The sequence below is a fragment of the Mustela erminea genome, chromosome 6 (assembly GCF_009829155.1).
Source record: "Mustela erminea isolate mMusErm1 chromosome 6, mMusErm1.Pri, whole genome shotgun sequence".
NCBI classification, from domain to species: Eukaryota; Metazoa; Chordata; class Mammalia; order Carnivora; family Mustelidae; genus Mustela; species Mustela erminea.
This window is the reverse complement of record NC_045619.1, coordinates 41915581-41943213: the sequence shown is the minus strand read 5'-3', so window position 1 is coordinate 41943213 and position 27633 is coordinate 41915581. Positions and strand designations below refer to the sequence as shown.

The following is a 27633-nucleotide window of genomic DNA, read 5'->3' as shown; positions in this document are numbered from 1 at the left end:
TCCCCAGGGCTTGCTCTCTTCTGGACTGATGAAAGCTACAGTACCCCATTTGTTCAGTAAAGTCTCTAAATTGTTTTGCGAAGACTGTATTCCTTCTTCATGGTTACTGAAATCTCTGTTCCTTAGCTTGTGTTCAGCTAGCATTTTGACAGAAGCTTCCTTGAACACCAGTAGCTAAACAAACAAAAACAAAAACAACCACACAAAACAAAACAAAACAACTCTCCCAGCCTTAGCAGACTGGCTCTGTGTAATGGCTCTCTTTCAACATTAAGTCAGGCTTGCACATGTCTTTTTTGAGCAAAAGCATTTTGCCTTGGACATTTCCATGGTTTTCTAAAATCCCTGATTCCCTAATTTCCCAAAGATTCTTTCCCTAGCTTTTGTTTCTGGCCTTCTGGCCTTCCACAGTCTATTATTTTGTTTCAGTGGTAATCTTTTGCCCTAGGATTGCGCAGGCTTTCAGTATGGCTCACAGCAATTCCAAGCAATGCCTGCAGCCTTCGTGCTGAGTTAGTGACAACAGGCATCCTTCAGGTAGCCGCCAGAGAGATTACAGCAGACAAACAAAATTTGTGAATAAGGTCTGCTCTGCTCCCTCTGTAACCACGTCTCACATTGGGAATCTGGGGACCCTTCAAGACTACCAGGGCACCCATGAGGAGTTAGGGTAAGGATAAATAAAAATGCCATAAAGCTTTCCTATGGCTTTGAGGTCACCTCTGTCTTGATTTAGCATTCACTTTGTTGCTGCAAACTTCTGACTATTTTCCATAGTTTTGGAAAATTTGGTTCTGATCATTTTTTCTTGCTTTTTTGTTTCTTTGAAGGGACAAGGGCTTGGAGCTGCCTACTCTGCCATTTTGCTGACCCCAAATTTTAAATTTTGAAGTCAAGTTTTAAACATTGGTGGCCAAAGATACTAAGGGTTTTAAAAATTTGTGTGCCAATGTGTGCCTGGGTGGCACACTTGGTTAAGAGTCCAACTCCTCGTTCTGGCTCAGGTTGTGATCAAGCCTTGAGTCAGGTACCATGCTCAGGGAGGAATCTCTCTCCCTCTGCCTTGCTCATTTTCTTTTTCTCAAACAAACAAACAAACAAACAAACAAATAAATCTTTAAAAGAAAAATTTGCATGCCTAGCAGGTCTTGTTACTTTTTTATTACATACCATTGGAGTGCGGTGTTTTACTTTGGTCTGGATAACACCATCTTTTTCAAACTGTACCATATCATTAAGTGGATCCCATGGTCTAGTACTGAAAAAATGAAAAAAAAAAATTCCCACTTGTTTAATAACTGAACAAAACACTCAAATACTTTGCCAAAAATGTATTCTATAAATAGATTTACATTAGCAATTATGAACCTAGCTGTAAGATTAAGATTTGTCATATCTAATCTTCTGATCCTCAGCTTATTTTGTAGACTACTTTCATGGGGTCAAATTTATAATGAATGGAACATCAAGTTTAAAAATCTCATACTAATTTATATATGTGGCTTAATGAAAAACTACTTCAACTAACAGTAAAAATTACAGAAATAAAGGCAAAAAACTATGTTGGTTATTGTTTGTAATATACTCTTTTTAATTACTTACTCTGCAAATTTGTAATGCCACTCCCCTGTGAGTGAATCAAGCTCAAATAACTTGCATATCCATTCTTCACTTTTTGTTTTCCGATCTCTGGCAGCTTGTCTTTGAGCTTCTTCTAAAACATACTTCTCCTGAGTAGCTTCCGTTTGGTCTTTAGCATTTATGGCTCGAGTTACCCGCTGCCAGAGTCTAAATCATTTGCAAAAACAGCAATAAAGAGCAAGAGAAAAATCAAATCTACATAGAATAGGCTTGAATTCCCTTGAGAAAAAATGGTACCCATGTGGGTTTTGGGCTTTGAAAAAGCTTATGCTCACAGGCATCAAAATGTGTCAAGAGATAAAAAGTGGTGCCTTGAGTAGAGAGATCACAGTGGAGACTAATTTTTTTTCTCACCAGGAGAGAAATATTACCTGGGTTCTTAAACATATGGCAATGAATGGTGCTGATCCAAGATGATAAGAATACAATGAAGCCTCGAGAATCTATATTTTTAAGTTCCCTAGATGATTCTTATCACTGTTTAAGACTCACTGGCTTCAAAGATCCAATACTGTAATGCATGCTTCTCAACCTTGGATGCACGAATCATCAGGAACTTTTAGAATCAAAACCTTGGGGGTAGGCCCAAGTATTGGTTTTTTAAATGTTTTCCAGGTGATTTTGATGTGTAGCCAGTGTTGAAAACCAATGATATAACGGAAAAGACTGAGGTGAAATCTTTTCCCCTACTAAAGTTTAGTTTAGTTTTTTTTTTAAAGGTTAGTTTTTTTTTTATCAGACAAATAAAAATATACTATCTATATTCCATCTACCTAGGAAGACAGCATGTTGTGACTGAAAGAACACAAGCTTTGGAATCAGAGTTGGGATGAATTCTTGGCTGGTGAACTAAAAGTTACTTATCCTAAGACTCATTTCCTCATCTTTAAAATATGTTAAATTAAATTCACACCTCAAAAATTGCTGTATGCCTTGGCAAAGCTTCACTCTTGATAGAGAGCATCATGTGGTTATAGCTGAAACAATTTTTAGAACTGGTACATACATATTCTTCCATTTTTGACAACCTCAATTTTGAATGTAGAAAGAAAGTACACAGACATGAATCCTCATGACAATGAGGTATGAGAATGATATGCATATGAAAACATGTAGTGAGAGTTAAATTGTGTAATGTATATAAAGTACCTGGTAGAGTGTCTCTTACATAGAAAACTTCTAACACAAAGAAATATACAATAAGAATAGAACTGGGCAATACTTAAACAATATTTTTGGTTCAAAAGTATAAGAGATCAGCAAGAATTTCACAACTTAAGAACAGAAACTATACTGGTAATTATTACCCAAATAATGTAGTCCTCTAGAAGCCTGTATATCCTGTGACATAATTCTTTTATTTTGAAAACCAAGAATAATTAGTCCCATGATTTTATACAAAGAGAACATAAGTATATTATTTTTGTTTTTAATAGGTCCTGGGGCAGGTAAGAAGAGAAAGGAAAAAATTGGAAGCTTTAGTTTAGAACTGCAGAAAACCAGTATGATTTGTGTATTTGACATTCACATATATTAAAAAAAAAAGTCCTAACACATCCCAAAAATGTTAAATTACTTTGCTGAATTAAAATGTGACTGAAAACTGACAGAGAAAAGTGTCCATACAATTGAGGGACTAAAAAACACTCTTTAATATTCATGACATTAGCTGACAAATGGTATACTTACTTCTCTGATTCAAAATCCCCCTGCTCTTCAAATTTTACAGTGTGCCTTATTAATCTCCACTGCTTAATGTCTGGTGTTGGATTCCAGAAAACCTCTGAATTATCAGTCTTTTTGTCATTAATAAAAACTTCGCTATCCTACATTTAAAGAAATTAAAAATTAATGTAGAGAATTTTCATTATTTGAAAAGGATTATTTAGTATAACAATATAATAATACTTTCTTCCTGATATAATCCCACAATTTAACACATTTTTAAAACAAATACAACTAGCACTTTTCTAAAGGTCCCAAATCTCGTCATTTTATAAAATCATTAAATATGTAATACTAGCCATTAAAAAAATTTCAACATACAAAAAGTTCATGAGATTTCACAAGTTTTACTTAATAAACAAATTTCAAACAATTACTTGCAAAAACCTCAACAACCATTTCAGAACTGTCAAAGTAGAGCACAGTATTTGCTAGAACTACAACGAGATGCTGTTGACTATCTATGTACTCAATATATACAAAAACCTCAACAAGCTTTTCTTAGCATTAAAAATTTTAGCACAATCTTAGAAATTTCATTTCTTTAAAAATATATTTTTATCTTTTTTCCAAATGATTTGTGGGTAGAAGTAAATTTTTAAAATTACAGAGCATATGTGGCCTCTTAATTGAGTCTCTAGATTCAATTTCATTTTCTCATCATACTTCTCATCATTTTCTGCTTATTACAATGTGGAAAATAGCATATACTCCGTGTTCACAGAGACTGCATCTAGCCAGTACCATGATATATCCTTCTCACTCATTTAAGCTCCTCTTAACAAAATTATATAAATGTGAATTTACGTCAGTAGAGAAAGAAAGAAAAACCATTGCTCTCAAATACCACTGTATGCTTTCCATGTTCCTCAAAAGGAAATGTAACTCTAACTGGAAATGCCTCTTTCTTCAAGGTGAGAGGCAGTATACTGCTCTGAGTAGAAGCACAGCCCTGGAGCCAGAGAGCATGGGCTGGAATATTGCTCCCTCATTTTGAGCAAATTAAACTCTCTGTGCCTCAGTGTCCTCCTCTGTAAAACAGAGACAGTTAACAGAACCCACCTCATACATTTATTTAGTATTAAATGAATTAATAAGAGTAACATTTTTAGTGCAGTACATTTTAAGTGGCAAGTGTTAGCTATTTTTATTGAATTAAAGTTTTGGAAAGATAAAGTATTACATGAAACTAAATACTGTTGATAACAGTTCAATGCCAAAATATTTGTTAAGCTGAAGCTTATGTTGAATAGTGATGATGTTTTTAGTAATGGAATAAGTGAACTTATAAAATGTGATTTTTATTTTTTTTCACAGAATAAAATTCTTTTTCTAAAGCTGAAATACAAAAATACTTACCCAATGGCCTTCCAAAGTAGCTAGGACTTCTTTTCCCAATTTAAGTTTCCCTGATATTTGATTAACACAGTCACTACTGCCTAGAAATGGCTTTTAAAAGAGAAAAATATTAAGAAATATTTTGCTTTTAACTTATATTTATATATAATGTAGACAAAAAAGAATGAAAGATGTAATTGTATAGTTACAGCGCAACTGAAGGCAAAAAGGGAGAAATTTTAGTTAGAAATGTTCCATGAAAAGAAACTGGAATTTGTGGGGGGAAAAAGGTAAAAACACAGTGTGTGAAGTCCAAATAAACGTAGTGAGAAAGATCACAAATGAGGACTCATGCCCCCTTTGCTCTCTTCTGACTCAACTCTGGTTCATTAATGTTGTAGTCTATTTAAATAATAGTCAGTGGACTTGAGGGACTGAATTCATCTATAAGAATAGCGCTTCCTTCAAAACAACAATAAAATAATAATTAACCAAAAAATCCTCTAAAAATCAAATTAGAAGAAATACACTTTGAGTTATTATATTGCCTTACTGATGTCTCTCATCAGTAACAAAATTTTGATGTTCCAATCTAGCCCTTAACGGTGTCAGAAATTTCTTAAGGCATCTTTAGTCATTATTTTCAGATATCATTATCAGCATACAAGCAAAAAATCTGCTAAGATTAAAAAAAAAGGGCACTGCACCAAATAATACTGAAGAGACACTTTTTATCAGAACAAAGCTGCTGATTAGTCACTGGATCAGTTGGATATCAAAATAGAAGAAATTTAGTAACAAATAATAAACAGTTCATAGAAATATTCTTATCTGAACATATGTATTGTCCTAAATCAATAACTGCCACAATGAAAAGGTCTTAAATTTCCCTTCCACTTAGAGGCAGACAAAATCTTCAAAATACAACCATCTTCCCGTTGAGAAGTGGGGTCTACATCCTTTCCCCTTGAATTTGGGTGGGTTTAGAACTCTTCAATTAGGGCGCCTGGGTGGCTCAGTGGGTTAAGCCACTGCCTTCGGCTCAGGTCATGATCTCAGGGTCCTGGGATCGAGTCCCACATCGGGCTCTCTGCTCAGCAGGGAGCCTGCTTCCTCCTCTCTCTCTGCCTGTCTCTCTGCCTACTTGTGATCTCTCTCTGTCAAATAAATAAATAAAATGTTAAAAAAAAAAAAAGAACTCTTCAATTAACAGAAAATGGTGGAAGTGATATAATTTGATTTTTCTGCAACCAGGTCATGGATGGCAATGCAGTTTCCACCTCGCTCACAAGAACACCTGCACTTGGAACCATGAGCTCCCAAGTAAGAAGCCTGACTACCCTGAAGCCACTGTGCTGTGAGGAAGCCAAGCCACATGGAAGGGCCATACATACAGGTGTTCAGATCAGCAGTCCTAGTCTTTAAGTTGCCTCTAACCCATTCACCGGACATGTAAGTGATGAGTCTTCAGATAATCTCAGCCCCAGCTGTTGAGTCACTCACAACCTGCAAGTCTTCCTGAGGCCCCAAACATTATGTGGCAGAGATAAGCCATCCCCAATATGCTCTGTCCAAGTTCCCTACTGATAGGCTCCCTACTGATAATACCCCTACAGATCAGAGCAAGGTTGTTTTTAAGGTTGTGAGTCTGAGTAAATTGTTAGGCAGAAATAGTAACCAATACAATACAACTCTTAGTGTATATAACTTTAGCTCAAGTTGATAACTACTTTGTGGTATCTGTAAAGAAATGCTTTAATTTACTGAGAAATTTCTATCCATTCACTTCATATACCTCATCTCTCATAAAATACCAACAGTTTTATTAATTAAAATCAATAAATAAAAAATGAAGGCCTTCTGTTGATTTGGATCTGCCAAAGCTGCCCTCTGATGAATTTTGGGTTCTTAAATTTATTTTTTAAGGAGTTAAACTGTGCTCTTTGTTCAGTATCTATAGCACAGATCCTCTTTAATTAGGTGACACCTTCTATCTGTACTAACCTTTAGTTTGAATTCAAGTATTGCACTGTATCCAGTTTTTTGACATGTAATATTGACTATGCCACCAAGCTCCAATGTCATTGTGCCATAAAGAATTCCTAAAGAAAACAAAATAAAACAATTTTGACAAAAGGTTCAAGAGAGATGCTGGCTGATAATAACAAGCAAAACTTTACAATCTATTCTCCTTCTAGGAGAAACCCATAATTCAAGGGTATTTTGTCCCACCCCATAACAATCTGTCACATACACAGAGTTGTTTCTGTAGGACTTAAATAGGTAACAGAGGATACAATTATTTGCAGATTCCACTCCATTTGTAGATCCAATTATTTGCAAATTCAAATTCTCACTAAAACATGTTAGCAATTCCAAAATAAATACTCACCGCACTTTTGTAGTCCTTCATAAATATGCACAGAGTCGTGAAAAATTAGAGTGGTCCTATGTGCAAATTGCCAGCTGAGGCTGAACAAGGTTAACTGTGCCTTCTGGTTTCATCCCTCATTTGGTAAACAAGTGCCTTTTCTGCGGTATTTTTAAGAGCCACATTCTTCACAGTTTGGTGATTTTTGTTGGTAATTTTACAGTTTAAAATGACCTCCAAATATAGTGCTAAAATGCTGTCTAGCATTCCTAAGCATAGAAGGTTATAATGTACCTTATGGAGAAAATGTGTGTCAAAGCTTGGTTTGGGCATGAGTTAGAGTGCTGTTTGGCTGGTAGTTTAATGTTACTGAGTCAATGATATACAATAAGGTGTCTTTAAATAGAAACAAGGTTAGATATTGATTGATGAAGAGATGACTCAAAGTAACCCTAATTTTGTGTTTGCCCTAGGGGCAATGGTTTAGTATTCATTAAAATGTGTTTGTGGTGACTTTACCCAACGTAAGCAGTGCTAATCACAAGAATTAACTAGAGAAGACAAACATGTAAAAAAAAAATCCCTCAAGATAGGTTCTGTGGCTAAAAGTTGAGAAAATTCATTTAACTTTGTTAAAGTTTAAGAGTGTGTGTGTGCATAACTTGTTCTTGGACTAAACTGTTAAGGGAGCTTTTAATATGCAAATGAATAATGTTAATTTCCAAGAAGGAAGAGACTATACGAAGTGTCTTATACTTAACTGGTTATGGAACTCACTTTGTTTTTGTTTTGTTTTGAAATTTAATTTCTTTTCAATGTAACAGAATTCACTGTTACACCCAGTGCTCCATGCAATACATGCCCTCCATAATACCTAGTACCACGCTCCCCCAACCTCCCACCCCCTGCCCCTTCAAAACCCTCAGGTTGTTTTTCAGAGTTCATAGTCTCTCATGGTTCATCTCCCCTTCCAGTTTCCCTCAACTCCCTTCTCCTCTCCATCTCCCTATGTCCACCATGTTATTTGTTATGCTCCACAAATAAGTGAAACCATATGATAATTGACTCTCTCTGCTTGACTTATTTCATTCAGCATAATCTCTTCCAGTCCGGTATGGAACTCACTTTGTAAAACAATTTGTGAAATTAATGATTTGAGGAGAACATCATAGAAAATACACAAGGGTAAAAAACAATAATTATTTCCTATGCTCATCCACGAGGGGTTATATTCTAAATGATAAAAGATTTTAAAATACACTTATCAATTTAGTTCATAATTTCAGATATTTCACTTCATGCCTATTTCAAGAACCACACAGGAAGCTCTAAGAATTATCTAGCCTGAGGCCACAAGGTGGCCACTCTTTTACTTCAAACAGGGTAAGTCCATGTTACAGTGGATGGGAGTAAACAAGCCTGGAGTTGAGTCTCAGCGTTCTCACTGGTTTGGCCTTAGATAAGATACTTAACTCTCTCAGTTTCTACATCTGTGAAATGAGGCCACATTAAGTAATCCATGTTTTCATGAATCCATTCCTAAAAGAGGATAATCATTACTCAAAAAAGTTATTTTTCAAAAATGGTTTGCAGGGAAGCCTGGACGGCTTAGTCGGCTAAGTGTCTGCCTTTGGCTTAGGTCATGATCCCAGAGTCCCGGCCTCAAAGCCCGCATCAGGCTCTTCTCCCCCGCCTCTGCCTGCCACTCTCCCAGTTTGTGCTCATGCTCTCTCTGACAAATAAGTAAAATCTTAAAAAAAAAAAAAAAAAGTGGGTTGCAAAGGATTATACAGATAATGACCAAACTGAGTATTGAAGCTGATGCCATTCAGCTTAATAGTGTAGGTCACAGAGATCTTGACTGCAACATTCTAGCTGTTTGATCTCAGGCAAATTAACCTCTGATATGCCTCAATTTCCACATTCATAAAAGAGACAATATTACCTACTTTATAGGGCTGCTGAAATGATTAAATGAGTTTGTAAATGTAAGGTGCACAGAATGGCTGGGTCCCTGGTCTGTCGTAAATGATAGTATCTTTATCTGTGTCTTGAATAATGGGGAAAAGTATAATACATTAGTTTTTAAGAAATTGCCAAGTGGGGCGCCTGGGTGGCTCAGTGGGTTAAGCCGCTGCCTTCAGCTCAGGTCAGGATCTCAGGGCCCTGGGATAGAGTCCCGCGTCGGGCTCTCTGCTCAGCAGGGAGCCTGCTTCCTCCTCTCTCTCTGCCTGCCTCTCTGCTTACTTGTGATCTCTCTCTGTCAAATAACTAAATAAAATCTTAAAAAAAAAAAAAAAAGAAATTGCCAAGTGAAGATAAGAAAATTTTTTTAAAGGAGTTAGCATACTGAAAAGAAGCAAATTAACATTTTAAAAAGAGGTGGAGGTGCAAGAAAACGAAAATCATTTTTAGTAAGATTCTGAAATAATGGGCAGTTTCATCAAATTTTAAAACGGGTACATTAGGTAAATGGAATTACATTATTATAACTCAGTCTTTTCCAACCAAAATATGTGTCATAGAAGTCTGTTGTAGGTGAATTCACCACAGAAATATTTGGTAGATGACAGCAATAATCTTAAATATCTATAAATCAAGGACATTTTGATCAATCACAAAACACAACAAATTACAGCCATATACTTTACTTAAAAAAGGTTTATAGAGTATATAACTCAAGTATGGAAACCACTTACCTTTACAATGAGCATATGGCATTGTCATGACATAATCTTCACCTCTATTCAAGAAAGTTAATCGTGCTTCTCCTTCTAATATTGCAGATAATGAGTTTCCTAGAATAAATATCATGTATTAAATTTCAGAAAACTAATGCAACTAATTTAAAATAAAAAAAATATATTTAGGACATCTACCATACATCTACAGTGGACTATCTTAAAAATGTCTCAGTCTCAGGGTGCCCAAATGTGTATTTGTTATCTTATATCCAAAACATATGTGATCCACATTCCTAGTCTTACAAAATGAGTACTTTTAAAAGGTACAGTTATATGCTTATTATGTTATGTTACTTTATATGAGGCTCTTAAAAATCTTAAACACATAGAACATACAATAAACAAAACACTGTTTCATGGTATGGCTTAATAACATATCTGTGTTTGAATAAAAGCATTATTTCTTACCTGTATATTACATTGTTAAGTCCCAAGCTTTCAGTACTTAAAACTGACATAATAATATTACAGATAATTTGAAAAAAGAAAACATAAGCATAACCCATCAAAATGCAATTGTTGATAAAATTCCATGTATTATCTTCTAGCTTTTCTCCCATGTTTATTTTTCTTCCCCCATCATCAGTTTTATTGAGGCAAAATTTAAATATAATATGTGACCTACTCTGATATTTCTTTTTTTTTAAAATTTTTAATTTTTTTATAAACATGTATTTTTATCCCCAGGGGTACAGGTCTGTGAATCACCAGGTTTACACACTTCACAGCACTCACCAAAGTACTCTGATATTTCATTAGTCTTGGCAATTGTATATAGTCATGCAACCATCATCACACAATTATGATAGAGAACTTTGCCATCACCCCAAAAAGCTCCCCCTTGCTTCTCAGTAGTCAATCCTTTCTTCCAGTCCCAGGAAACCACTGGTTTGGTTTTTGTCACTGTAGTTTTACCTATTCTAGAATTTATACAGATGGCATCACAGAATATGCAGTTTATTGTGTTTGACTTCTTTTACACAGCAAAATGTTTTTCACATTCATCCATGTTGTTGTATCAACATTTCATACCACTGTAACAATTTTCAAAATCTAATATATGAACATAGTGTAACTATGTTCTTAAATCTTTAATTTTCCTCAGCAATGCTTCATAGTTTTTCAGTATTTACAAGTTTTACACATTTTTTATTTCTAAATATTTTATTTTTCCACATACTATTGTAATTGAAGATATTTTTTAAACTTCATTCTGTAAGTGTTCATTTTTAGTATATAGAAATACAACTGGCTTTTGTATTTTGGCCTTGTATCCACCAACCTTATTAAATTCATTTATCAGTTCTAGTAATTTTTTGTATATTCCTGAGGCTGCGTTGGCTATGACTTCTAATACAATTTTGTACAGAAGTAGTGAGAGTGAACATTTTTGCCTTGTACCTGATCTTAACTAAAAATTACTTAGTTTTCCCCTTAAGAGTATGAAATTGGCTATATATTTTTCACAGATATCTTTAATCCTAGTTTGTTGAGGGCTTTTATCATAAATGAGTGTTGAAAGTTGTCAAAAGCTTTTTCTGCATTTTGAAAAATGATACGGTTTTCCTTCATTCAATTAATATGAACTACACTGATTTTCAATGTTATACCAACATTGTACCTCCAAGAGAAACTCCCCTTGATAATCTGATCATGATACATATCTTTTTAACATATCCTTTTATATGTGTGTGTACCTCCCTTTATATATACTGATTTGTTACTAATTTGGTAAAGATTTTTACATATACATTCATGAGAGACGATGATCTATAGTTTCTTTGTACTATATGGTCTTGGGATTAGGATATAATGTAGGTCTCATAAAATGAGTTGAGAAATGTTTCTTTTTTCTGTAAAATATTCAGTGGTTTTGTTTTTTGGAGTTTTTTTGGTATTATTTTTCTTTAAATATCTAGAAGAACTTAAGACATCTGAAATTGGAGTCTATGTTTGTTTTCTTTTTTTATTTTATTTTTTTCAAGATTTTTATTTATTTACTGGATAGAGAGACACAGTGAGAGAGGGAATACAAGCAGGGGGAATGGGAGAGGGAAAAGCAGGCTTCCTGCCAAGCAGGGAGCCCTATGCAGGGCTCGATCCCAGGACACTGGGATCATGACCTGAGCCGAACGAAGGCAGACGCCCAATGACTACGCCAGGTGCCCCCTATTTTGTTTTTTTAAATACTGCCTTCCAGAAAAGGGTGCAAACTGAGACAAGGAGAACTCACCATAGAACTTAGACTTAGCCAGGATACTACCACTAAGGCAAAATCCATCCTTTCGGTTACTAACATAAAAGGCAGATATCGGTGGATGATGGGACACCTATTGAACACAGGAAAAAATGTAAATATAATAACATAAGCATATTATTGTGTTATTATCAAAAGCTCAAGTCTTAAAAGTATACTCTAATAAGAAGCAGTATTTGTTAAGTGGTAAAATTAAACATTGGTGACTACAATAACCAGCCTCCAAGATATCTCCCAAGGAAACCACTTCGTGGTATTCACACCATTAGGTGGACTCCTTTTACACTGTACCAAAGTTACTTTGTGTAAAAGTGACATACGTCACTTCTGAAATTAAGTTATAATACACGATCCATTTGGTCTCTCGCTCTCTCAGATTATTAGCTCTGAGAAGCCAGCTTCCATGTTGTGAACAATCCCATGGAGAAACCTATGTGGAAAGGAACTGAATGTTCTTGTTAAAAGACATGTGATGAGCTTAGAAGTGAAATCTTCCAACTCAGGTAAGTCTTCAGATAATTACGAAGCTGGCTGACACCTTCACTGCACTCTCATGAGAGACCCTGAGCCAGAACTATCCAGTTAAGCAGCTCTCAGATTCCTAAACTTCATTATAGAAGCTAATAAATGTTTGTTGTTTTAAGCCATTAAGTTTTGGCAGTCATTGATAGTCATTGGCTACTCTTCAAATGGATTTACAAAATAGGCAACAGGAAACAAAAGCTTTGACAAATATGTTACTTTAGTAATCTAACACACACACACACACACACACACACACACACATCCCCCTTATGTTTTCTGAAATTAATCAAAGCTAAAATCAAACTCTTCTCAAGCTTCTCAATTTAGTAAGGAATTATAGTAAACTAAAATGCAAGGTGATATAATAATTTTTATAAAAGTAATACACAGATAAAATGTCTCCACTTGAGAGGTATATCAAAATCTCTAGGGAAGAGGAAGGTTTTTCATATGACACATAATCCTCATCCTTCTTACACTCTAGGTGAGAATAATTACAGTAAGGAGTCATTGTTATTGAGAAAAAAATGTTGTATTACTCAGGACCAGGGGCAAAGGAGGATGAGGGTAAAAGATTGAGAATCATGAATATAAATGTGTGTAAGTCTAAATTAATGAAAGATTAAAACTAAGAAATATTTCTGACTGCCTACTATGCATACAACAAAAAGAGAGGTTTATAGGGAGGGTATTCCTTCAAGGAGCTGACAATTCAATTAGGAAGTAAACAGTCTGTAAAAAGTTAAACAGTGCGTTAAAAATAACAGCTTAATGGATAATCACAAAAAATAATACAAAAGATTGAGAAGCTAGAAATCACTGGGAGATGCAGTCACTGGGATCATGAAAGAGGAGTGGGTCAGGGTTGGTTTAGATGGAGAACAGCTGAGAAAAAATACTGGAATGGAAGAATTAAATTATAAAATAATGAGACAAAAAAGTACAAGATCAGGCTGTCTAATTATGAATGCAGAGGTCTGATTACTATAGAGGATTCAGAAAGGCATCTAATTTGAGATTAATTTAGAAAGATATGGAAGACCTTGAATGCCAGAGAAATGGGTGTAAATATGATTTAGGAACTAAGAAACCACTGGACAATTTTGGTCATAAAGGAAACAAAATCTGGTTGTGGGTAGGGGGAGGCACAAAAAAACAAGCTTTTTTTTGGTCACAGGATTCCATGACCGTAATAGTAATACTTACAAATATGATATTTAGTAGTATTCAGTACTAAAAGGTTTAATGCTTAATTAAATGTTCATTAGTAAGAAAGATTAAGCAACAGTGAATTTACTGAGTTAATATTCTTTATTAAAATATTCCAATAACTTCCAAACCAGTTTTGTTTCTGTAACATGCACTTCTAATACCTGTTCAGCAATATAAAAAGTTTTGCTGTTCGTTCTAGGATGAATCCACAAACAACGGAAAGTTTCACCAAGTATAGGATTGTAAGGTTTCTTCAGTCCCTGGTAAAAAAAAAAAAAGAAAAAAAAGAAAAGAAAAGAAAATACAAGTTTCAAAATACAAATCTGAAAGATTCAAAATAGTTTAAACTAGTCAACATGGATTTAGCGATATCATGTGGGATTTATCCATATGAAATTTCACAGTAGAGGGGCACCTGGGTGGCTCAGTGGGTTAAAGCCTCTGCCTTAGGCTCAGGTCATGATCAAGCCCCGTGTTGAGCTCTCTGCTCAGCGGGGAGCCTGCTTCCCTTCCTCTTTCTCTGCCTGCCTCTCTGCCTAGTTGTGATCTCTGTCAAATAAATAAATAAAATCTTAAAAAAAATTTTTTAATTTCACAGTAGAGACATAAAAAAATGAAATAAAATGAAATCACTTCAATCCACAATATAGGTCTAAATGATCAAGTAGTTTGCAATTTTGCTGACTCAAGAGGCCTTGTAATGCTTATCAATAAATAAAGATAACATAATAAAGAGCTCATATAAGGTTAAAGAAAATAAAATATAAACATTACCTTTGGTTTTTTATAGAATCCTGACAAATACCATTTCACTACTTTCTTCAAACGGAAATAAGGATTTTCTTCAAGAGCAGCCCTAAAAAACCAAAATGGTATACACTAAACTTTCACAAAATATATCACAAATTCTCCCTTCTACTTATCAAGTAAACAACCGAGTATGAGATATGACTAGAAAACCCAAGTCATATTTAAAAGAGATAGTAAAAACAACCATGTACATCAGTTTTTAAGAATAACTTTTCATAGTCTGGTTGCTTTTCTTCCCATTTTTCCTATTGTGTGATATACTGCCCAGGTCTTTGCTCAAGCAGTTTTTGGAAACTCTCCAAACCAAGGTTTTTCAAGTGGGTTCTTAGAGCCCTAGATGTTGCTAGGAGTTCTGTGAAAAATTATGATTAAAAAAATAAATAAAAATAAACACATTTGAGATTCAAGGATTGCATGATTCCTAGCATTTACAACGATGGGGCCAAGCAGTCTCATTAACAGTTTCATTAGAGGTGTTCAGCTCCCCTCTTGATTTAGTTTGTTCTCAGTAACTAATGTTAATTAGAGGAGATCAGTAACTGGTGAGTGCCATCCTACATGAAGGGAGGACGACAGGCTGATATTAATCTCTCCCATGAAAAATGCTCCATTAAGAAAAGGACTGTATGTTTTTTTAGTTCCTAGTACAAAATACAGAAGTTTCATATTACAAATATGGAAGTTTTAAGATAACTGAGTCAATCAAAAAGGATTTAACCTATTCTTAGTGATTTTCCAGTGAATAATATCTATCAGTGTAGCAGATAATCAAAGAACAATTTTCATTTTAAAGAAGAAATTTTTAGAAGCCATTACTCAGCTACCCCCCTTGCCCTTTTGCTATTGCTATAAACACTGCAGAACACTAATCATGTATGCCACAAGTGAATTCTACTGAGTTTTCATACATACACAACATATTATATATATGAATAATAATTATAATAATTATAATTTAACTATTCATTAGCAAATAGAATTATGTAGCCAGAACACTTTTTAAGTGAAAGAAAAGGTAGCAAACCACACATATTTCTTTGGACCTTGCTTTTTCCACACACGCATAATCCTAACGATCCCTCCAAATCAGGTTATAGACTTCTTATGTATAAAAGTATCGTACAATATTTAACCACCTCAACTATGGCTGAATACCTGAGTTATCAAATCTTTTACTATTACTAGCCTTGCTGCAACAATCTTGCATATATGTCATTTTGAATATGCAGAGGTATATCTGTAGGAGTTATTACCAGAAGCAGGATTACTGGATCAAAGGACTGAATGAAACTATAATTCTGATAAATATTGCCGGATTCCCATCAAAAGCACCGTGCTAGTTTTTATCAGGCGGCAGCAGAGTACAAGTGCCCATTGCCCCACAAAGCCTTGGCAATGATGTGTGTAGCCAGAACAATTTGGGAAAATGGGCTTCTCACAAGAAGATCTTACTGTGATTTATAGGAACTTGCCTCATACTCTGAGAGAAATGAATTTCTAGACAGATAAAAGAACTATAATAAGATGTAAAGCACAACTGGGGTATAAAAGCTTTTGGATTTTGGTCACTGTGATGGATAAAAAATAATAGCTCATAATTTGAACCTGCAGTTTTCTTATTTTGAGTGAGATGTTTAAGGACCATTTCTATTCATTTTCAAACTCTGGTCTTTTCCTCCACTCCTTTTTCTATAAGGTTGCTGATCATCTCATTAAATTTCTAAGAGCCCCTTTTATTTTAGGGAGATTAACACTTTGGGTGTGCCTTAATTTGCAAAAATCTCCCAGTTTCTCAATTATCTTTTGATTTAGCTTATGATTTTTTTTTGCAATGTTCATTATTGTAACTGGTAGACTAATAATGTAATTACTAAACTGAATACAGATATTGATGCAGAATCTAAAAATCAGGTCATAGTACCAGATCTCTATATCCTAGAAAACACAGTGTCTTGAATAGCTGGAATGGGGGCAGCATGCAAAACTTGGAAAGGTATGCATAAAGTTGATGTCTTTCACTGGTTCTCCAGGAAACTGCTAGGAAAGGGGTGGCTCTTCCTCCACCTTCTTTATGCTTGCCTTCCTCAAAGTTATACCCAGGATCAGCTGGCAGAAAGAAAAGCAAAGATGGAAGTGGGGATTTTTATCATGAGCCAGCAACTGGCCTGGTTGTGGTAAGCTGCACATGCCTCATGAGCATGTAGAGAAGATACGTGTTAACAAAAGTACAAGCCCCAGGATGGGACCTGAACAAGAGCTTAGTCCACCCAGGCAGGGGTGGGGGAAGAGGAACATAAGGAATCCCAATCACCTCTTCCTATGTTAGGACAGTGAACAGGTCAGGGAGCCTGAGAAAGCAGTGCTGTTTAAAAAAAGGGGGGGGGCACCTAGGTGGCTCAGTGGGTTAAAGCCTCCGCCTTTGGCTCAGGTCATGATCTCAGGGTCCTGGGATCAAGCCCCGCGTTGGGCTCTCTGCTCAGCAGGGAATCTGCTTCCCCCTCTCTCTCTGCCTGCCTCTCTGCCTACTTGTGATCTCTCTCTGTGTGTCAAATAAATAAAATCTTTAAAAAAGGAAGGAAGCAAGCAGTGCTGTTGATAAAGGGGTAGACTCCTTGTCTTCCTCAAGCATGTTGTCTTCCAATGCAACTTCATAAATGGAAACATTGTAGCAAAGTATTAAATACTCTTACTTAGGTCAACTGTAGAAATGATGAAGGGAGTGAAGAGTGATATCTCATAAGAGATGGATTTTGGTAAGACATAATCACTGTACTTACAGACTTCTGAAAAATCTCTTAAAACCATGAAGTGTCTTTTGCTTTTAAAAAATCTACAAAAATCTACAAAATATCTACAAAAAAAGTCTAAAAAAAAGTAAGAATCTACTTACTCAGACAGGAAATCTGCATGATAGTAGTAATCTGAAAGTTTATCCAGGAAAGAACGAGGTTCCAAAATAAATGTAGGCAGAACCACCCTGGACAGGTCCATGCCAGGACGGACTTGTTTCAGCAGGGTCCAGATAAGGCTTTTGTTTTCTTCAGACACAGTTTCTGTTTGAGAAGCCTCACCTGCCTTTAGCAATTAACAAAAAATACTGAAATATTATATTTATTTCAGGCATTTTAGATATGTAGATATGACATTTGATGTTGAAATCTGAATATGCTATAGAACTATTTCAAGTATTCTTAACATGAGTGGAAATAACTCATAAGGTAGTAAGTCTATAGCTATAAAATTTAAGTAAAAATAGTAGTTGTTAATAGACATCACAGGGAAGGATATACACAAAGAATTCATTACATGCTATTATTTTATACTGTACTTACTTCTATGCACTAGCAATAACAAGAAAGTTGTAAGCTCACGTATCTTTGAAATTTACATTGTACCTGGCAATGACATCAAGCAGTACTATCCTATTTCAAAAACAAACTGAAGAAAATGTAAACTTTATATTTAATAGAATATATCGGTACTTGTAAGAGTATATATATGTATTTAACTGTTTATAAATTCTGATATATTTCATATGTATGCAATTTTAAAAATAAAATAGGTATCATACAAATATTTTCTTTCAAAAAGTAAGCACTAGGTCAAAGAAATGTCTTCAATCTCACTTGGAAGTTCCCAAGAATTAGAAAAACAAAATCTCTGAAAATCAGATTTTTACCTCTCCGAGTTCTTCATGGCTCTGTTCAGTGTAGGTGGTCTCCTTTAAAGGCTCAATGGGCTCAGGTTCGATATAAGAGTCATCTTGCCTTTCTGATGTATCTGTGTCACTTTCTTCACTTTTTCCCATCACCTCATTATCAGACTCATCATGCTCTTGATCATTTTCTTTATCGGATTTATCAGAGTACATATCTTGGTCCTTAAAATGTTGCCGTTCAATTTCACTATCATTTAACCTTGAGGGAAGGATTAGGAGGAAGAATAAAGGAGATTAAGAATATATAATTTATAAATCAGATGATATGAAACATTTATTAAGACTTTAAGTGTCAGGCACTGTTATGTGGTTTACACAACTTTACTCAGTTAACCCTCAAAAATAAGCCTATAAGTATTATTATTATTCTTACCTTACAGATTAGTAAATAAAGGCATAGAAAAATTAAATAAAAACCTGGGAAATATTAAAAGAGAATACTCTGAGTTCTCTGTCTCTTTAACACTTAGGGCTAAAAGCTTCAAAAAGCAAAATTTTAGACTTTCCCTTGTTATATTTTTTTCTTAGTTTTATAAACATCCTCACTTGAATCAACTTCACTATCATTTCTGGTCTAAAGAAAAACTTCAAGTCAACGTCATCAGATTCTCAAGTGAGCTCAAATGAATTATGACTTTCCCTCTATAAAGGTCTCTCCAAAGTCACTCAAAGTAAATGAAAATATAAAAGTAACCCTCTCTCTTTAATACTTGACTCATAGGCTTAATCTTGAAAAAGAAAGTTCAGGAAGAACGGCTAATGGAAATTTTAGTTTATAGAAATAAACCTATACTAAAACTGATTAAGTTGCTATACCCAATCCTATTCTTACTTACAGTGATTACGATTAATAATTTGTTCAGAAAGGAATTTTTTTAAAAACCCCTCACTTCCAGAATAAAAAAAAATGTAAAAATTTTCCCCCCAAATATTCATTTGTTTGGGTTTTAACAAAAGATACTTAAAAAAAAAAAAAAAAAGATTTTATTTATTTATTTATTAGAGAGAGAGAGTGGGGGCAGGGGCAGAAGGAGAGAAAAAGAGAATCTCAAGCAGACTCTGTTCTAAGCACAGAGCCAGGTGTAGGGCTGGTCCCACAAGAGTTGCATGCTTAATAGAACAAGCCACCCTGGCTACCCTAACCAAAGAATTTCTAATAGAAATTCATTTTTATAGTACTAATTTTCTTTTGTTCCCTTTATAATCATGTATTTAAAAAATGTAGTCTCAAATTCTGTCCCTACTTTCTTACCACCTACTCTCTCCTTGACTTTTCATGGTCTGGATTTCACTCCCCTGAATCCACTGAATCTGTTCCCTTAAAGGTCACTAACAATGGCTTAGTTGACAAATCCAATGGCCTTGTCTTATCTTCATCTTCTGTGACTTCTCTGTGATTTTTGATGATTATTTTCCTTGAAGTGGTCTTAGTGCTTGGGTTGCATGTAACTTGGTTTGACTCTTTGAGCTCTCTGATCCCTCTTAGTTCATTCCATCCTTAAGATATTTTATTCTTTCTTGGCCCTTTTATTTTTTCTATCCTTTCTCTCCTTCGCAAGCTTGCCAATTTCAAGCCTTCACCATCATTTCTATTTGATTTTCAAACCCATGCATGCATAAATAAGCTTCAGGCCCATGTTTTTAAATGCTTGGCTGATATCATCTATATATCCTGGGATCAATGCGTCCTCACAATGTCCAATATTTAACACATTATCATCTCCCAACACAGTCTTTTTAAAAATTTTACCATCATCTTACCAGTCATTCAGGCTTAAAACTTGTGATATTTAACTTCACCCACTCCCTGTCCCCTACATCCAAGCAGACTATACATCTCAGGGAGGCCTCCATTCCCCCCTTCTCTGCATCATCAGCTCTTAGCTCATGTTCTGCCATACAGCCAAATGAACAAATAGCTATGTTGACTCTACCTTTGTAAAAATCTGTTTCCTGATTCCCTAGCTGAATGTTAGCTTCCTATCCTCTAAATTCTCCTGATCCTGTAACACCCTAAAGCATCCCTCCCCTTTGGTTATTTATATCATTCAGTTGCTTGGCAATTTTTAGGTTTCAAACAAATCAAAACAAACAAAAACTCTCTTCAGGATCACACAACTAGTAAAAAGTATTATACTGGATTCAAATTTAGGTCATATCTGATCTCCCTATTTATAATGCAATGAATAATATAAAAAGTATGTATAATGTCTTATACAGAAAAGAGGCTCAAAAAATTTCAATGAATAAATATGTGAAGAAGATGATGTTTTAAGATTCCAAAATAATAGCACTTAAAAATCACCTGGGATTCAAAAAAAAAAAACAACAACAATGGACTATTTATAGCTGAAGAGCTTTGAGGGAAAAATCTTGGGAAGAAGCCCCAACATTCATTCATTCATTCCTAACTTTGAGGAAAGTCACCTCAGTGCTGATGAGAATAAGTAGTTTCAGAACAGAAGTTGAGTACGGGGACAAGGGAGGAGAAGGGAAATCTAATTTTTTTCCTACAAAGCAACAAGCTGTGTGAACATCAAAGTAAGTATTTGTTAGGTTCCACAGGGAAATATTTTTTTTAGTATTAACTACAATGACTATCTCAGAGGATAAAACAAAAAAAGGATACAGTTCTAACTTGAAAACACTTAAAATAGGAGAATTCCACAAAAACCAGATAGAATAAGTGTCATTATCAAAAAAATTAAAGTGTTACAAAATAGCTATAGAAGAACAGATTATACCTTACTGTCATGAAGCAATAAAGGCTTTGCATTTGATGTAATATTTGAGATTGGTCTTGAAGAAAAGAATTATTACAGGAAAAAAGAGCAAGGAGGACTTAGAAACATTGTTAATGGAGGGAACACCATGTACAAAGACATGGTATATATTTGGGAAAGAAATTAATGTGAATTAATTAATTAATTAATTAGCTGAATTAATTAATTCACATTAGCTGAAATCAAGGAAATAACCTTCTGTACCTTATAACAGCAATTAAAAAGATTTCAAACCAGCCCTGAAGCCATATAATGGGAAGAAAACAGACAAGTTCAATTTCAGATACACTATAAAAATTCTAGGCCAACCAACTAACCTAGTGAACAACATAGTCCCTCATAAAAATTAGTGACAGAAGCTACTCACTGAAAGTTGTCACCACTGTGGAGATTGTTAGCACGTAATAAGCCATACAAAGTCACATGTGTGCTCTCTGATGAAATGCTCAGGTCATGTTCCTTTCCTTCCCTGATCATTGTACGTTTAAGAAGACTAGAACATTTCAAAGCCAACTCCAAAGCATCCATCCAGCACCTTCCTAGAAGAACACAGATTCATATGCAGTGTAGATCAAGAAACTATAAAAACCAGTAGCCATCTTAATTTAACACTGTTAACCTTTAAGAATACTATTATTTCTTTGAGAAACGTGAACTGGCAAAGTTAATTTGAATATAAAATCTTGCAAGGATTATTTTAATGCAATTTTTCATTTTAGTAAGTTTTTTTTTTAACATATAATGTATTATTTGTTTCAGGGGTACAGGTCTGTGAATCATCAGTCTTAGACAATTCACAGCACTTACCATAGCATATATCCTTCCCAATGTTAACAAGTGCTTTTTACAGACAAAGCATCTAGTAACCACTGGTAAATGAACAGCATATAGGATGCATCAGAAAGTACACCTAATCTTGGGGCGCCTGGGTGGCTCAGTGGGTTAAAGCCTCTGCCTTTGGCTCAGGTCATGATCCCAGAGTCCTGGGATCAAGTCCCACATCGGGCTCTCTGCTCAGCAGGGAGCCTGCTTCCTTCTATCTCTCTCTGCCTGCCTCTCTGCCCACTTGTGATCTCTATCAAATAAATAAATAAAATCTTAAAAAAAAAAAAGTACACCTAATCTAAAGTAAATGTACTTTATTTTTAAAATCTTTTTTTTTTTTTTTTTTTACAGTAACAGGTAGTATAATTTGCAACTACCAAAGGCGGCACATAAAATATACTGAAGACATTAGGTTTCTAATAAACAAACTTACCAAAATGATGTTTTGTTGTTGATAAAAGGTCTATCCCCAGGTTTACCATCCATTCTACTTACATGTATGAAAATTTCTGAGTCATGGAAATGCCTATACACTACTGTCATGAACTGCCATATTAGTAGAAACACTAATAACCTAATTCTTAAAATTAAAATTTATTTATTTATTTTAAAAAATATTTTATTTATTTATTTGATAGAGAGAGAGAGAGATCACAAGTAGGCAGAGAGAGGAAGGGAAGCAGGCTCCCTGCCGAGCAGAGAGCCCGATGTGGGGCTCGATCCCAGAACTCTGGGATCATGACCTGAGCCGAAGGCAGAGGCTTTAACCCGCTAAGCCACCCAGGTGCCCCTAAAATTAAAATTTAGAACTGTATTAGCAAAACAAAAAACCTGTTATTTGCTATTAAAAATGTATATATATGTTTTAATATGTGCTGGAAATATCAGTCACGTAAAACACTTTTCCTAATGTAAGCTTGTGCCTATGGTATTTTAATTTTAAAAATCATCATCAGGTAAAGTAAACTTTGAAAACTTACAAGATTTTCTAGGCTAAGCTAAATTATGAAACATTAAAGTGAGGAAGAAATCCATTATCAATTATTAAGGTTTAAAGTTAGCTTTGCTATAACGTAAGTTTTATTCTCTCCATATTGTCTTAAGAATTAAGTATTAAGTTACTAGGCACAGAACAAAGTTTGTACTTGAATCTCTTACATAAAAAAACTCAAAACAGTGTATATGTGTTATAATGTTAATTTAAAAAATTTTATTTATTTATTTGACACAGAGAGAGTACAAGCAAGGGGACTGGCAGGCTGGGGGAGAGGGAGAAACAGACTCCTTGCTGAGCAGGGAGCCCAACATGGGGTTTGATCCCAGGACCCTGAGATCATGATCTAAGCCGAAGGCAGACACTTATCCGACTGAGCCACCCAGGTACACATGAATGTTAATTTTTTTTTTTTTTTTTAAAGATTCAATCTCCCAGTCAAGCTAGAACAGTTGGACGCTCAACCAACTGAGCTACGCAGGCACCCCATAAATACTAATTTTTATAATAAAATACAAATAGTATATTTAATATACCTCTAAAATTATAAAACTTAATGAGTTACCACGAAGAACACTAACAAAGTCAAAAGGTGTTAATACATCAATGGAGGATGAAGAAGATAACTTCAGGTTGCCCATTTGTCACTTGATTTTACAATGCTTCCTTCCTATCAGATTTCTCTGTTTGCCTACAAGGTTAATGGTATTTTAGTATCATAAGCAATTTATGACTATAATACCTCTGCTGAAATACCATACTAAAGCGATTAACCCCAAAGGAAAATACACAGTGGCATATAAAATAAACCCTTAAAAATCAGGACCCAAATCAAATCCATCAAAATCTGTATTTACCATCTGACTCTGAAGTAGCTCGGATGATCAGGTAACTGCTAGGTAAGGGCTGAGTTATAGATCCAACTGCTTCGCCTTTTGGACCCTTAAAACAAAATAAAATAAACAGTATACAGTAGGTATTATGAAATCTCAACTTGAAATTATCCATTATTACCTGTAACAATCTAAGATAGGTATGGGTTATAACCTAAAAGCAAACAAGCTTAATCCCATGCTTAAGAAAGCAGATGGTAAGTATTAAGAAAAGTTCTCCTCTTTCAACAAATATTCCTCCTTACCAGAAAACTGAATAACTTATAGTTAACTTATTCATGTAGTAAAGAGAAACCTGCAATTTATTATACTAGACCAAACTTCAATTTAAAAGAGAAATTTCCATCCCACAGATACTACTAAGATAAATAATATTAAATTTCTAGAGACCTAAAAAAAAAGCTGGAAATATAATTTATAAGAAAAAAAAAGAATTTTGACTAGATCTAGGGAAAAAAATCTCCATTTCACAACGACTTATAAAATTGTTATAAAATAACAATGAAAAAAGCTAATTTTATTTTTCCAGAAAGAAATGAATTTTGTTATTGCTGTTTTTTGGCCAGTGTTATTTGTTATAGGAGTATACAGCACCAAGAACTCTATAGTAATTAGTATCACTAAGGCTAACCTCAGGTGAACTCAGTTCTTCCCTGGAAAGAAAATCTGAGGATAGAATAGTATAATTTTGACAGACAAACCATAATTTTAAGCTGTAAGATAAAAGAATAAAATTAATTTGAGAAGCATAAACATAAAGAAGATATAGATTCAAAATGAAAAAAAACAAAAAAATAAAAAGTCAATATAATTTTAATAAGTCCTGTCATACCACTTGGTTATTTTCAAATAGCTTTATATTTTATAGGCCAGCTCCTAGAACCAGCAGAGAGTAGGATCCAGTCACACTGCTTGGGTTTTGAGCTTGGTTCCATGCTAGAAAAATTACTTAAGTAACCTATTTAGGCCTCAATCTCTTTACATGGGTAACAGAGAAAATTACAACATGCTTAGGTATGAGAATTTTTAAGAGTCCACAAAAGTGCTCAAGAGTTCCTTATACAAAGTAAGAACTGATAAATATTACTTTTACCTTATCATAGGATACTGACTTTAAAGCTGTTTAAATCATGTCCTAAGCATATTTTGCTTGTGGAAAAGTTCTGATGATCACCTCATGGACAAATTTCCCTCCCTCCCAACAATAGTGAGAATTCAATAAATTTGACATTAAAAATATTTTTTAATAATTTAAAAATTCATTATAACTCTTACAATCCCTAAGAGTAGTAGTGAAGAATAAATACTGTGCATAAAAGGTTTTGAAAGTTAATTTTTTTTTCACTTGAGAATGACATGATACATAATTAACAGATGTTCTTTGGGTTAAATTCTTTCCCTGTGGGAAATGCCTAATCCCGGAATGGAACTAACTCTCTAATCCTAAATTTAGTCCTGCTATGACTATAGGCTACTGAAATAAAGTTCAAAAGTCCAGATATTTTATAGGTGTATATATATATTGCCTAATTAAGCAAAACCAAGAAATATTTAAAAGCTGAAGTTACTTTTGTTTAACCCTAAGTCTCAATTAGGTGGCTTCCCCCAAACCCTTTATTTATGTAAAACTGACCTTTTTAGAAACTGAAACGGTTGCTTTGTCAAAATTTAAACTAAATCCATTTATTTTATTAGCATGTAGTGCATTTTTAAGTTAGATCTTAAAGGAAAACAAAGCCTTTTGGTGTACGCAGTTCATCGTGGGTAGAGATAAAAAGAGGAATAATGCATTTAAAAACAAGCAAATTTAGATGTCCTGGCAGAGGTCAGATTGATTTATCTCCATTTTGAAACTCACAGGTTATCATCTTTACCTTTCACGTAGGTAACAAACGCTTACTTACCTTCACTGCCCAAATAGACTGCTCCAAAGGATGAAAAAGTTTGAAACAAAAGCCATCCTTTTTTGATGGACGTTCAATGATTTCACAGGCATTCAGAAGGACTGTTCCTACCCACTGACCATTTTTCTGGGTTTTATAAATCAGTAGCACACCAGGTTTCAAAACACACCACAACTTGGTCCAGCTCTTTAGAGTACCACGAATCTACAGAAAGGTAAGTTTATTTAGGAAATAAAGCTCTTTTTCTTTTTGCTCTGCAATATAAAAACCCAGTAATAGCAAATAGGATGTTTTAATCTAAAATTTCCACAAAACATACACTTTAGACTCAGTAGATTTTTTTAAAGCTACTAGATGGTAAGCTACTACCTGCACACAAAGGTAAAAATAGCATGGCTCCTGCCTCTGAGTAACTAAAAGCCTAGCCAGAGACTAGTTAAGAGTTTTAAAATAATGCCAAGTAGAATGGTTTTCCTAACCCTCCGGGCCAGCTTAGGAACCATTAAAACACACTTTCCTAGTACCGAGATTCTCTTCTTATTAGCAGCTATTGTAATTTTATCTGTGAGAGTATAAGAAAATTCCACCTTTTTAAAAAAGATTTTTATTTATTTGTTAGAGAGAGAGAGAAGGAGAGTGTGTGCACCTGTGCAAACAAGCAGGGGGAGCAGCAAGCAGAGCGTGAAGCAGGCTCCCAGCTTAGCAGGGAGCCCGAGGTGGGACTTGACCCCAGGACTATGGGATCATGACCTGAGTCCAAGGCAGCCACTTAACTGACTGAGCCACCCAGGCATCCCAAGATTATTCCACCTTTTAAGATCCCTCCCACCCAACACACACACTATATCAACAGTGCTGAAATCACTGCTAGCACAAACACCAGGCATTTATTCCCTAAATATTCAGAGTGGTAGGAAGAGGGAAGAACTCTCTTGCAACCCCTAAAATTACCTTCTCTAAATTACTTTGTACTTAGTAATTACTTAAAGTAGGCCATTTAAGTTCTTGGGGGAATTTAAAAATACAGTTACCTGAATCTCTCTCTCTAGTCTCAAAATGTTCCTCATCCATCCCAGGGTTTAATGTTATGTCAATAACAGGTCTATAACTGTTTCTCCTATCAATTTCTATTTCTGTCATCCATTAAAATGTTTCTATGCAAGTCACTGAATTCACAATACTGAAAAGAATGCTAATATATTTAGTATAAAAACTAGTAATTATCTTCATTTTTATTTACTGTAAAACATCTGCTCTCTCAACACACTGTTATGAATTATGAAATAAATATAGGACTCCCTAACCCTGAAATAGGGATACCACAGTAATTGTAAAGAAGAAAAATTAGTAAGGGGGAGTTTTGAGCCAGGAATGAAGAAAAAAGAGAGTATCTTTGAGAAAAGTATGTGCTTATGTAAAAGAAATGAAAAGACAAGAAAAGCAAAACAGTTATCCTAAGATAACATTCTGGATCTGGGACATGTGACAATAGAACATGGATGGCAAATATAAAAATGAAGGTATGATTTATTAAGTCAGGCAGGTGATGTGTTGGAGACTTCTAGGGGATTAGCTGTAGGAATTCAATGTCAGAAGACAAGAGAAAGAAGTTTAGCTCTGAAAATCCAAGTGAGACATGGAGCCTAAAGACTTCTAAGTAGAGTCAAAGTAAGTCAGAATGTGTTTTCAGCACAACACTGAAGAAAACCCTAGTTCTACCTGAACTAACAAGAAAACTATCATTAGGTTCCCGTTTTAATCAGAGAACTTCTGCAAAAGATCTAACAATTTTATGTTGGAGGTTCAACCAACTCTTTGGGAGAGTGGAAAACTTTCAGGGCTGGGGTGATTTTTAGATTAAGGTCAGGTACTAAATTTCCTAGGAGTCAGAGT

General features: G+C 34.7%; 1 protein-coding gene across 9 annotated transcripts in view; it reads right to left on the bottom strand.

Moving 5' to 3' along the window:
• OSBPL8 (oxysterol binding protein like 8) overlaps positions 1-27633 on the bottom strand; it is a 156179-nt gene that overhangs the window by 9648 nt on the left and 118898 nt on the right. For all 9 annotated transcript variants that reach the window (XM_032346942.1, XM_032346944.1, XM_032346946.1 and 6 more), the window contains 14 exons: positions 25741-25944; positions 23801-23885; positions 21492-21663; positions 18303-18540; positions 17514-17698; positions 14588-14669; positions 13975-14073; positions 12053-12149; positions 9775-9873; positions 6709-6806; positions 4726-4815; positions 3331-3467; positions 1603-1788; positions 1171-1258 (listed from right to left, as the gene is read on the bottom strand). In XM_032346942.1, the coding sequence (XP_032202833.1) occupies positions 1171-1258; positions 1603-1788; positions 3331-3467; positions 4726-4815; positions 6709-6806; positions 9775-9873; positions 12053-12149; positions 13975-14073; positions 14588-14669; positions 17514-17698; positions 18303-18540; positions 21492-21663; positions 23801-23885; positions 25741-25944 (1860 nt within the window). The remainder of the gene's footprint in view (positions 1-1170; positions 1259-1602; positions 1789-3330; positions 3468-4725; positions 4816-6708; positions 6807-9774; positions 9874-12052; positions 12150-13974; positions 14074-14587; positions 14670-17513; positions 17699-18302; positions 18541-21491; positions 21664-23800; positions 23886-25740; positions 25945-27633) is intronic.